The sequence below is a fragment of the Miscanthus floridulus genome, chromosome 3 (genome assembly GCF_019320115.1).
Source record: "Miscanthus floridulus cultivar M001 chromosome 3, ASM1932011v1, whole genome shotgun sequence".
NCBI lineage: Eukaryota > Viridiplantae > Streptophyta > Magnoliopsida > Poales > Poaceae > Miscanthus > Miscanthus floridulus.
The window spans coordinates 145,840,806-145,854,667 of NC_089582.1; the positions used below are offsets into that span (position 1 = coordinate 145,840,806).

Consider the following 13,862-nt stretch of genomic DNA (forward strand, 5'->3'; position numbering starts at 1 on the left):
ACACGACACGAAGCTAACCAGCTAGTGCTACTCTGTTTATTTATTTTTTTTTTAAAAAAGCTAGCTGCTACTCACCACAAGCAGATTTGGCGCCGCCCTGTCGAGAATCGCTCGAGCGATGAGCGATCTCGTCGCCGCGGGGGTGGACGATGTAGGCGACGGCGTGGTGAAGGGAGATGCCGAGCGCCAGGCCGGCGCCTGCACCGATCGACAGCACGGCCGGGAGCTGGGAGCGCACCCGGACGTCGAGCTCCGGCACGACCTGGTCGGGGGCATCATGGGAGCTACGTTCTAGTTAGGCATGTAACCCTTCCGTTCCAAATTACTATAATTATTTTAACTTTCTTGAGAAATATCTTAAGTTTCACTAAATCTATATAATAAAATAATTGGTAATGCTCTACCTTAGGTGTCCATCTCGCATCCATCCGTCTAGACGCTCCAGCTGGGACCTGTGGACCAGCCCACAGGCATACTCCCCTCACCACGGCATACGGAGTACACGGTTTATTAAAGAAAAAGAAAGAGCGATATTTTCTCTATTTGCATCGGTCGCATCCTTTCGCGGTTTCCATCCTCGCACCACGCGCCGCCGGCTACCGTTGTTCTTGCTCTTGTTCTGCGTGCCCACCCCGTTGCTCCGGTTCCGCTGCTCCGCCCCACTCAATGACGTCGACAAGCTGCTGTCAGAGTAAGAAGAAGCGTCGGGCCCTAGGCACGGAAAACCCTCCGGACTCGCCTCCTGCTATGGCTACAGCGCAGCCGATGCCCCGATGCAGACGACGGAGGAGGCCACACCGGGATACGATGCATGTTGCAAGTGTACGATTAAAATGTTTTAGATGTATGTTGCAAGTGTTTCATATGGATGTCGCAAAAGTAGATCAAGATGTTGCATATGTTGCAATGGTTTGTACACGTATGTTGCGCATCTATCCTAATGTTTATCTGTTTTTGCAGACGTATGTTGCAAGTGTGTTTATGTGGAGGTTGCATATGTTGTACACATATATTGCAAGTGTTTTATTTGGACGTTACATATATTTGCAATGGCTTTTCAAGTGTTTTCAAGTGTGTTTTTTCAAGTATTTCAGACGCATGTTTCAAGTGCTTCATCTGTCTTCTTCTGTACGTTGCAAGTGTTGCATCTGGATGTTTGAAAAGTAGATCGGGATGTTGGACATATTACAATGGTGTTTCAAGTGTATGTCCCAAATATTTTATATGTTTTAGACATATGTAATAAATGTTTCATCTGAATGTTGCACACGTTGTAGCGGGACTCACCTGCCATAGGTACTTGCAGCTACTGGGTCTCGTGCACGCGTGTGGGAGCGAACAACGGAGGGGGCGCGAGTGTCAGGCGTGGGAAACAAAGCGAGCGCAGACCGAAACGCGGCCCCTGTGTAGGCACGCGTATGCACGGGGGACGGAGCGGCGCGTGCCCCCCCGTGAAGCTGGCGTAGGCGTGCGAACGGGCGCAGCAGGTGCGAGCGTCCGGACGCTAGCAGCTCAGTAAAATAATACTAAATAAGTATTATTAGAATCTTTATTTGTTATATTTTTATAGTATATACCTATTTGATGTCATGTTTTTTTATTCTGTATATAATCTTGGTCAAATTTAAGATGTTTTGACTCTCTAAGAAAAATAAGTAAAATGATTTATAATTTGAGACAGAGTGAGTGCGTATATTTTCATCTGCTATGAAAAATCTGATACTCCTATTTTATTAGCTTTTTAGTCCGTTATATCCTACCAAAGTTTCGTCAAATTGGTGAGATTTTGGTCAGAAATGATTGGGGGGCAAAAGGTTGCTTTCATCCACCAAATCGGTGCTCTTATTACAGACAGTCCCACTCCCACATTCAAGCATCAAGCTCATAATTTGCTGGTCGATTTTCGAGTCAGCACAAGTGACACCTGACAGGTCCCAACTCCCAAATGAAAATCATAACCTGGCCAAAACCTTCGGTTTCATCTCGTAACACTCAAATAGAGTGTGCTAAACAAATACTAGCATCAAATCGTTAATGCAGACAGCACCCGCCTGGACCATGGATCACCTCGTCACGTACGCGACGAGCTCGTCCAGGTCCTGCCTGGATGACCCGCCCTCGGCCACGGCGCCGCGGACGGCCTCCCAGAGCGCCGCGGCCCGCCGTCGGATCTCGGCGCCTTCATCGGAGGCCATGACCCTGTCGATGGCGTCGCGGATCGCGGCCGCGGGGGTCACGTCGTGGCGCCGCTCCCAGGGGCGCACGAGCACGCCGGCCCGGAGGTACTTGCACACGAGCTCGGCGTCCCAGGGCTGGTCGCTGTGCATGGGCCACGCCAGTATGGGCTTCCCGTGGCTGAGGCTCTCCACGGTGGAGTTCCAGCCGCAGTGACTCATGAACGCCGCCGTCGCGCCGTGCGCCAGGATCTCCAGCTGCGGCGCCCACCCGGTGACCACCACACCGGTGGCTCCAGGGCCGTCGGGTCCGAGCTCGGACGCAGCGGCGGCGCGGAGGGTCTCGGCTGCGGCGTCCCCCTCCCCTCCGCGCAGGTCCGCGCGGTCGGCGTCACGCAGCACCCACACGAACCGCGCCCCGCTGTCCCGCAGCGCGGCGGCCAGCTCGCGCACCTGCTCCGCGCGGAGCGACGACGTCGTGCCGAACGAGACGTATAGCACCGACGACGGCGGCTGCGCGTCCAGCCAGTCCAGGCACTCGTGCCGCCGCGAGCTCCCGCTGCTCGCGCCGGCGCCGGGGAGTGGGAGGAGCACCGGGCTGAGAGGCCCAATGGCGAACAGCCTGCGGCCGTCGGAGGACGGGATCCGCTGGAGCGCGTCGAGGAAGTCGCCCTCGAGCGCGCGGCAGGTGTTGACGACCATGCCGGCGCCGGGCGCGCGCCGTCGCTCCTGCCCCATCCGCCTGGCGAGCGCGACGAACTCCGGGGTGGCGCAGGCGTCGGGCGGGTAGAAGACGAGGCCGTGGCGGCGCAGCAGGGCGTGCTCCCGGTCCGCCCACCCGACGTTGTAGGAGGCGGCGAGGCAGTGCACGCCGAGGGACTCGGCGTTGGGCAGGCGCGCGGCCTCGGCCGCCGCGAACGCCGCCATGCGGTCGTGGAGGACGACGACGCGGCGGTGCGTCGCGGCGAGCTCCGCCAGGAGCGCGGCCAGCGGGGCCCTCGCGCCGCCGCAGTAGGCCTCGAAGAGCTGCTGCATGTGCGCCGGGAACAGGGAGCGCGGGTCCGGGGCGGGGGATTCGTGCGCGGGGACGTCCAGCGCGCGGAAGCGCACCGCCGCGGGGAGGGCGGCGTCGGGGCCCCAGCCGTGCAGGCGCGAGCGGGCCTCCCTGAGGTGCGGCTCCGGCGCGGCGAAGTGGACGGGGAGCCCCCGCGCGGCGAGGAGCAGGGATAGGTGCAGCAGCTGGTTCAGGTGGCCCTGCGCCGGGAACGGCACCGTCACGATGGCCACGGCGGCGGATTCCATCGCCGGGCTGGGGTGGAGCGCGGCCTTGGCTTGGATTGGATGTGATGTGAGAGCTGAAAGCCTGAACCTGACCCTGACCCTGAGAGGAAGGTCGCTGCGCCGGCGAGCGTGCTCAACCTTTACGAATTTTTAATGGAAAAGATTGAGAAAAAGTTTTGCCATTGCCAGCCCAGCTCCACTGACGTGTGATGAAGAAACTGAAGAGGAAGGAGCTCGGCCGTTTCGTGGCAAGATTCCGCGTCAAATCCGCTTTCGGACTCGGGAGCAATCAATCGTTGTTCTTTTTGACAAACAGTGACGACTCTCTACGCACGATGGTTGCTCTTTTTTTTTTTTGGGTGCCTCTCATCCCTTCTTATGTTGTTGGCCATCAAGCGTGGCGAGTAGTAGATGGAAGATCTCCCAGGCAACAGCTCTTGGCATACACTCTGAAGAATCTTTCGTGTATAACAAAGGTTTCATTCTTATGGAGAGTCCGGTCGCTTGGTCAGTTGCGACTGTCAGATTAATGCTCAGATGAGTAGATGACGACCTCTTCCCAAATCTGAAGAGATATTTCTGATTTGTTTAGTTAAGATCAATCAACGTGCTATCTGCAACCATGCATTTCGTGTCTGAATCACCAGTTTCAAGAAATCAATTTACCTTGGCATCTGATGCAGTTAAATTTTGATGAATAACTTCCGCACTGAGCCTTCAACATGCAGATGCAGGATTCTGAAAAAGCGGTTACTATTTGTGTCTCCACTCTCCAATATTGCAGTAACATTTGCCCTTGCAAGTTATCCAAAAGACAAAAGGAAAAATATGTGTCCTTGCTAGAAGCATGTTAAAACCAGTCCGTTTAGTTTCCAATTCTAATTTCCATTTTCAGACAGGTCCATCTTGCTCTTTTTTTTCTCTTTTCATTTCAGAAGACATCAGGACGAGTCAAACCAGTTTCTTTTTTTCGGAGCGGGTCGTCGGGTGGCTCATGAAAAACAATGATTACATTTGGTTGCCAAACTTAGCTAGAGGTTCCTCACCTTAGTTTTATGGGACTTGATAGCACCCGGACGTCGGATCCTGAGCTAGCGTCGGACGGTACCCGCACGCAAGAGGAGGAGCCCGTGCCCCAGTAGCATCGGATTTGCGACCGAGCGCCTCAACAGTGGGCCCACGCCGCCAGCCACTTTCCATGTGCAACACCCGATCTACTTTTGAAATATCCAGATGCAACATTTACAACATACAAAAAAAAAGATAGATGAACACTTGAAACATGCGTCTGAAGCATTTGTAAAAACACCTAAAAATACTTGAAAATCATTGCAAACATACGCAACATTCAGATAAAACACTTGCAACATATGTGTGCAGACATATGCAACACCCATATAACACATATAATTACAATATACGTTTGGAAAATAGATAAAACATTGGGAACATGCTCTTGCAACATACGTGTACAAATCATTACAACATATGCAACATCCCGATCTACTTTTACAACATTCATTTGAAACACTTGCAACATATCTCTGAAACACTTAAAACATACGCTTGCAACATGCGTTTTTAGCGTAACATCTCCTTGGTTTTTGGGAGAATGGAGGCTCGTCGACGCGGAGCTCGATGCCGCAGAGTGGCGGGGGGTGGGGGGACAAGTTGTCAGCGAGTAGGCGGATGAAGTGCCTGGGTGAGTAGCCCAACGCTAGGGAAAGGCGAGCGACCAGAGGGCGGCACGGTGGAATGGCGAGCGCTCGCTAAACTGTAGTGGAGAGGGTGGAAGGCGAACGGCTGTGGCGGTCGGCCAGATCGGTGGAGGGTGTAGTGGCAGCGCGGCCACGGTGGAGCACGTCGCGCCGCCGCGAGGAACTCGCGATGAGTGAAAATGACACTTCTCGAGACTGCTAAGGACGATAGCTGAACGAATAGAGTTGAGGCGAGTTCGGACATTCTAGTTGGGTCATTCAGGCCATCGTGGCCCATGGTAACGGGCAACGTTCGACTCTCCGAACGCCCTACGAAGAGCATTTCAATTAACACTTTTGATCTTTGAACAAAGAAGATAGATGAAACACTTAAAACATATGTCTGAAACACTTGCAAAAATACTTGAAAAACTATTACAAATATATGCAACATCGAGATAAAACACTTGCAACATATGAGTGAAACATATGCAATATCGAGATAACACATAATTCCAACATACGTTTGAAGAACAGATGAAACATCGGGAATAGGTGCTTGCAACATACGTGTACAAAAACATTGTAACATATGCAACATTCTGATTTACTTTTACAACATCCATCCGAAACACTTGCAACATTTCTTTGAAACACTTAAAACATACGCTTACAATACGCGCCTTCAACATAACATATCCTTGCTTTTTACGGGAATGGAGGCTCGTCGATTCAAAGCTCAATGCCACAGTGGCGCAGGGGGAGGATGCATTGTGCGGGTGAGCGGCCCTAGCGCTAGGGAAGGGCGAGCAGCGAGAGGGCAACGCGGTGAAATGGTGAGCGCTCGGTAAACTATGGTGGAGAGGGTGGAAGGTAGGCGACAGCGTTCTGGTGCAGTGCAGAGAGGGGATAGCGGTTGGCCAGGGCTAGGGAGAGTGTAGTGGCAACACGACTGTACGATCTCTGGTTGGCCTAGAGATGGTGAATAAGCCTATCAAAACAAACACTTAAACTTTTATCAAATTCACTTTGTGGCACTGCCGTTCTAGAGGGTGGCACTATCGGACTACGGCACTGTCGGGCCAGAACAGCGGCACTACCGCACCGGTAGATAACTTCGAATCACAGTTCAAAATCCATAAACTAAAACTTAGATCGAAGAAATTTCCTAACTTACTTGAAGTCTTCGATTATAGACATAAGGATCTATATCTCTATGGATCTTCTGAATGGATGGTGCTATCTTCTAAGCCAACGACGGTATGTGGCCTGATATGCACAAATTGATCATCTGGTTCTGACTTTTCCCCACCGGCTGTTGCACATGCTGTATTGACGGTCCATGATTATACTGTATTTGATTCGTAGTAGCACCTAAAGTTTGTTCAGATGAACCTTGAAGTGCCTGGACTTCACCATTACCAGTTGGTGCTGCTTCTTGATGGCTGGTACTGACTTGATTAGTCCCTTGGGTCAACGGATCTAGAATGTTGTAACAAGTCGACCCAACCTGACTAACTGGAATTCCATGAATCGTCTCTTTCATGACATTGTGAAATGCGTCAATGAAAGCTTCATTGCGGCTTGATAGGGCATCACGAACAGATTTGTCTATGGCTTCTGTAAAGAAACGTCTTTCTTCAGCTTCGACTGTATCTGTCTGTCCGTGTAGTAGAACTCTAGGTAGTGGAAATTTTTGAATAATTGTGCTATCACGCGTTTTGGTGTAGGACAGCAAACACTTCTTCTGAAATTCTTCCGTAGCTTTGTTGATGGTATCCATATCTTCATCAGGTAGGTCTTTATAATATACCATAAGGATGTTGTCGTTGTTGTGAACCGCCATGACGATTGTGGTGTCCCACCAGGCGTGCTAAAAATGTGTGTCGACACAGAATTTTGTCCCGTGCCAAGGACACATGCAGCAAGCTAGAAGGGTCCGCTCGATGGAGCAGATCCGCCTAGCTTCAGCGTAGGGATGGTCGATCCTGCACAATCCTCCCGAGGCGTGGCAGTCAATTTGACCCTACAATTGACAAAAAGAGAAAGTTCATCAGTAATTAAGGGCGAAACTTGCCGGTGTTGCCAGACAGTTCTGAAAGTACGGCTATGAGAGCCGATATAGAAGGAAATCGGCTAAATAGCCGATTCTAATATATTCATGAGAATAAGTCAGTTAGAGCTCATGGGGTCGTGTGAAGAAGAATCGGTTATCATTCGAAATAAATATCATTTAAGCAAACATTAATCAATGACAATAAGATATCGATGATGATTGGTTTATACTGAGCCAATGATTACAAGTAACCGAACTCCTGTTTATGTAAAGAAACAATTCAACACCGCTCAACCATCTAATAAAGATAAATTTAATGAACATGTTATATCTCATCTATCGCCATGGCCAGTGGGGCATAAGGCAGAATCATGTAGGCCATAGAAACAATAATAGACTCGATGACCCTAACTCATTACTAATATCAGTGGAGCATGAGGTAGAATCATGCAGGCCGTAATACAATAACAAGATCATGGGGCTAACACATCTTTCAACTTATCTCTACTTCAACGATCATGTGATGTGAACTATTCATGAAAGCATTCGATATCGGCTAAACAACCGATTCAGGCATAGCGCATAGTTAAGGTCATGCCTTCTCAGGAATAGATCTACCAACTAACGATCCCCACTCCACGGTGCCAACAGTGGGGTGAGAGGTAGAATCCCATAGGCCATGGAATGGTTCTCGCTAACCAATAGATCTACTCAAGATCGAACATGCCTTAACCACACGCTATGCACGATTAAGATTGATATAAAACAGCCAATAAAAACATAACTCATCGTTTAAGATGTAGATTAGATCAGTTTAAGATTAGCAAACGATGGGTTAAATAAGATATAAGGCCGATCCAGATCAATCTCAATCGGGTAGAGTGATATTGCTATAATTAGATAAACAATGAAAGCAATAAGCAATATCGGTAACTTAATGAATCTACCAAAGACTGCCATTCAAAGGTAGAGCCGATAACTTGACCTCGATCTAATTCAAGCAATGGGGTGTGAGGCAGAATCACACAGGCCATACTTGAATTAGGTAAGAGTCGATAACTAGCTTATACCAGAGCCGCAGTGGGGGTCGACCGGATCGATGCAGCCATACGAACAGAGGTATAAACCATGACGGTACTTACAACAAGCAGTGGAGGTCAACTGGATCGATGTAGCCGTACTTGCTGAAGAACTCGCCGAGATCTACTCTACTCCTACTCCTAAGGGGTGGCCGGAGCCGAAAAAAGTAATTGACTTGTATTTGATTGATTGGTTGTCTCTTACAATAGCCGGGGTTTGGTATTTATACCCGAAGCCTAAACATGAATCCTATTTGAGCACGATTTGTTATAGACTTTGGCATAAAAATATTCTTAATTTAAGATAACTTAGACTCTAATCTTTCCCTTTTTGTAGAGTCCAACATGTTTTTGTCCTGGCATTGATCGTAGCCTTGTCGTTATCTGCTGGTGCTGTCCGAAGAAAGCTGATTCCTAGATTTCGCGTCTGAATTAGCTGTTTCTAATCTGCCCGCAACTGATCCCTTGATGATATGATTATGGGAGCTTCTAGGTCTCTGTGACTTTCCTTCTAAATTTTGATGTAAACAGTTTAGTTCACGGCTGCTGCTCGTGTTATTAGCACTGAAAAGTTCATAGTAGGGGTTACAAACGGGCGAGAGAGGGACAAATCCCAAGTCTCTGATGGAAAGGTCGAATGGGTGCTGAGAGCTTGGTTGCTACTCTGCTATGTGTGATGTGATGCGTGATGTGTTGAATCGATCCCCTTAGCGGGGTGCCCTGCTTTCGCTTTTATAGGTCAAGGAGGAGCAGGGATTACAGATGGGAGAAAAAAGAAGAAAAACTAGAGGCAAAGGAGGTCCTTCAAAGCTATCGGGTCTTCCTTTTTCTCTATGTGGGCCCTGCTGACATGGCAGGCGATGCTAGGGATAGCTCCACGCTGGGTGCATGTCCGCTAATCCTAATAGGGCCACGCTGGGCATCTGTCCGCTGATGATGCCATGTCCTGGCATTGTCAGTAAGTTGTCATGTCCCATCCTACCTTGGCGGGCAGCACGGTGAACTAGGATGTTGATCCATGGCCATATAGGGAGTAGACGGCGCAGTGACCGCACGTCCATTACTGTAGCTGATGTGAGTTTCCTCCAGAACCATAGTGGTTGTCGTGAGCTTCCATCAGGATACATGCCCGAGGGCAAATGGTGGCTCCCATAATACTATAAGACAAACATCGTGTGGCAGAACCACCCGAAATAGCGTACTTACGAAGGCGCTCGTCTTCCATCAGACACTAAGCACCCCAAAAGTAACTACAGCGAGCGGTGTCCGTCGGGCACACCCTAAGGGAGAACCCGAAAGATCCACATTTTTCCCAAGGATCCAATAATGAAAACGAGTTACAACACAAGTCTATCTCATACATTAGAGTTTCTTGAAAAGTACATTATTACAATACTAAATATAGAGTGCGAAATAATAAACAGCGGAATATTAAAAGATAACATCTAGCGATAAGATAACGAGGATTCCGTCTGAGCCCACCAGATGGATCCTCCACACAAGGAACTCCTCAAGCGTCACCTGCAACAGGAGTAAATAAACCATGAGTACATAATGTACTCGCAAGACTTATCCGATAGTGGGAATACTTTCCCGACTCCAAGGAATATGCTAGGCTTTATGGTTTGCTGGTTCTCTTTTAGCAAAAAGCAATACTAATAGTGAGTCCTTATTGATACATTATTATCATCAGCCGTATTAAGTTTTCATCTAGTCAATCTATATAAGCCTGTTCTACTTTCAAGCAAGAGTTGAGCAATCAGTTCCATTTCTTCTCCTTTTAACTTTCAGTTCTTACTACGGTGCTAAACCGCAGACAAGCCGTACCGGATAATCCGGCGATTCACGAATCAATGTGCCCAGCTGGGTGCCCCGAAGACACACACCCCGCTTGTACCCCAGGCACAAGCAGGACTAACCCACCACTCTCCTGTCCCGGGTGTCCAGGTCCCCGTCCAAACTTGGACTCCAAGCCCCCACATCCTGAGTCCCGGACTCAATGCGGTGCAAGGACCTCCACCACCTCCTCTTCCCATCAGTCGGTCCAGAAAGAGCCGGATTCACGACAAGAGAGCAGCAAGCCTTCCCTGCGCCCATACCCAAGTATGTGCTCAGGACAATAATCTGTGACTTGCCTAGAGTCATATGCAACGACCGGTCCTTAATCGACACAGACAGGGAAAAAGTGTAACCAGGCTATGCCCTGTTGGCCGCAGGACACAACCTCTCACACCCACCAGTACCAAATCCACATCCCTGTCCGGTCACCATTTTCCTTTCCATTATTTCATCATGATATCACAGTTTAAACACCTATTTGCGAGTAACGACAGGTTACTCACGCTACCGACATCCTAAGCATAGCAGCTACTCGACCTGTGCTAGTAGGACTCATGGTGGATATATTTATGCATGTAGCTTCTATAAAATGCCTGTAATGTAAATGCATATCATATAAATATATTCAGTGATTATTTAAAAATAGGGGTTATGCACCGGGGCTTGCCTTGGGTAGGCGCGGTGTCAGCAAAGTCAGTGACGGGTGGCTCCGGAACGTCCTCCTGCACGAGGATCTCCTCGTACTCTTCGATGACTTCGTCGTACTCCTGCTCACCGAATGTCACGATCTCGAGTGGCTCGTCCTCTATATGCATGCAGTGATGATGATGCAATAATTAATATATAGGCAACCGCAACTCTTAAAATAAGAATACATCTACCAAGCTACTAAGCTAACTCTAATGACTAATACGCAAAGTTACCTATTATTCCCACTAAACAAGTATGAAACATTTCATGTATTATCTTAGCAACTAAAGGCATCTTTATTGTTAATATCAATTTACTATATATATAATAAACAAGGTGCACTAGCTACCATGCATCACAAAAATTCATTCTCTAAATAACCATAACGAGCATTTCAAAATAATAAAGTAATACTAAAGGTATCACTGAACTATACGAACTAATTACACTAACAGATAGATCATGAATTTAGAAATCTAACAAAATTTATTTCACAATCAATAAATAAATTCAAATGAGCTCTAGAGATGAAGAAAATGATATTATTGGAGGAGGCTAATCACGCAATTGAACTTGTTGACTTGCACATGACTGTGGGTCTAGAATTACTAGATGAGACCGCGAGTCAAGAAAATAAGAAGAAGAATGAAGGAATTCTTACAGGCTAGCTACCTCAGAATTGAATGAAGTGCCACCTACGGTGATCGATGTGCGGAGGCAATGCAAGAGGAGAGACACCAGAGAGCTTAGCAAATGCCTGCCCTGCGTGGAGTGGAGCAGAGCCATATATAGCACTAATCGTGGGTGGTCATGAGTAGTCAGGAAGCATGAAACGAGTTGGCAGGGTTGTCCTCTGGCTCCGTGCCATGTGCGGTGGTGAGGTCTTGGTCATGAGAGAATTAATTCAAGGATTGAACTTTGAGTGGTCTTGGACTTACGAGCATGTCAGGACTGGAGTGGGCTTTGGGGCTGAACGTACTTGGCGGTGGGGTGCTGGTTCATTTATGCAGGTCAAGGAATTAACTGAGGAGGAGATCACAGGTCAAGGACACATTAGAGAATAAGAAGATCAATTGTAAACTAGCTACCTCAGCTGATTATAGCTCGGGGAGAAATCGATAGACGTAGCTCTCTCGGGCAAGAACAGAAGAACTTGATTTGAGAGGAAGAAACAAGTGAGCAGCGGAGCGAAATAGCTCGGCGTATCCTTTTAAAGACAGGAGACGCAGGAATGGAGAAGCAAAGACGCGATAGCGACGCGTTATAAGGTTAGTGGCTAAACTAGCTTGCTTAAAAGTAATAAAACGACATGAGAACGACAGGTTGCTGCGGATGGACAGTGCCTTCTGCGGAGCTACAGTGTTTTCCATGCGGGAACAGTGTTTTCCACGCGTGAACAGTATTTTCCACACGTGAACAGTGATTTTTGCGCTGCTACGGTGCCGTGGTTGGGAAAATGTGCGCTGCAGTCTGTCGTGTTGAAAATCTGCGCTGGTACCATTCTGATTGAAACTCCCCTGCTGCTACAGTGTCGACGTGTGGAAAAAGTGCCTGTCCTTCATTTGCAAAACGGCTGAGCAGTGAGCGAGCGGAGTGCTCAGAGGGCTGAGCTTGTGAGTGATATAAATGCGTAGCGTGTGCGACACACTATGGCAGTGGCAGCGCGTCGTGCACTGATAATTTTTCAAGGTGATTAGCAAGCGAAGTAAAGGTGGGATAATTAGAACAACGAGAGATAACAGTGGCGCGTCGTGAGATTGATGGGGATATAAATCTTGCCAAGTGGTATGCTAATAATTAGTGAATGACAATAATTTATCATTTGACTTTGTGGCTAAGGAGCTCTCACGTGGAGAGAGATGACGTGCTGGAAGGACAACTTGGACAAGGAATAAATTAGAGCTTAATTTGAGAATTAGTGCAATAAAATTTAATTTCTCATTTACCACATGCAATAATACATAAACATGATGCTCATGACATGGTTTAATATTTTGATTAAGGCGTAACACCGAGGGTGTTACAAATCTACCCCCCTAAAATAAAATCTCGACCCAAGATTTCATGTGCCTAGTGTGAGAACAAGGTAGGAAATACATTTCGACGCAGCAACTAACTATCAGAACCATTGAGGAGATGGGGGTAATGCTTCAATAGGTAACTCTCTTGTTCCCACGTGGCTTCAGCCTCAGAATGATTTTGCTATTGTACCTTGTAAAACTTTATCACCATATTCCTGGTCACTCTCTCCTTCTCATCCAAGATTTTTATAGGATGCTCCACGTAGGACAGATCAGGTTGGAGCGGAAGTCCTTCTATTTCTATAGATTCTTCAGGAACTCGTAGGCATTTCTTCAGTTGCGAGACGTGAAATACATTGTGAACTGCCGAGAGAATTTTAGAGAGTTGGAGACGATAAGCAACGGGACCACACTGCTGCAACACCTTGTATGGACCCACATACCGAGGGGCTAACTTGCCATGGACACCAAACTGATGTACCCCTCTCAAAGGAGATACCTTGAGATACACATAATCTCCAGCTGCAAATTACAAAGGTCTTCTTCGTTTGTCTGCGTAAGCCTTCTGTCGACTCTGAGCTGACTTCAAGTGTTCACGAATTATATTTACTTTCTCTCGAGCCTCCTTTATGAAATCCGGCCTGAAGTACCCACGGTCTCCTACCTCAACCCAGTTTAGTGGCGTCCTACACTTCTGTCCATATAAAGCTTCAAATGGTGCCATACGGATACTCTCCTGATAGCTGTTATTATAAGAAAATTCGGCCAGCTTCAAACACTGATCCCACTTCTCAGGAAAAGGGATGGTACAAGCCTGCAGCATATCCTCGAGCACCTGGTTCACCCTTTCAGTTTGACCATCAGTCTGGGGATGGTATGCCGAGCTTCTGAGAAGACGAGTACCCAAACACTCCTGGAGTTTCTCCCAGAAACGAGAGACAAAAACTGACCCTCTATCAGAGATGATGGTGAGAGGAACTCCATGTAGGGTCACAATTCGATCAAAGTATAACTCTGCATACTTC

The 13,862-nt window shown here is 48.0% G+C and overlaps 1 protein-coding gene across 1 annotated transcript; it reads right to left on the reverse strand.

Moving 5' to 3' along the window:
- Positions 1–1,809: 1,809 nt before the first annotated feature.
- Positions 1,810–4,301, reverse strand: LOC136547402 (cis-zeatin O-glucosyltransferase 1-like). The gene has a single exon (XM_066539353.1). It carries the CDS (start codon positions 3,474–3,476, stop codon positions 2,064–2,066), a length of 1,413 nt encoding a protein of 470 aa, XP_066395450.1. The 5' UTR covers positions 3,477–4,301; the 3' UTR covers positions 1,810–2,063.
- Positions 4,302–13,862: the final 9,561 nt, after the last annotated feature.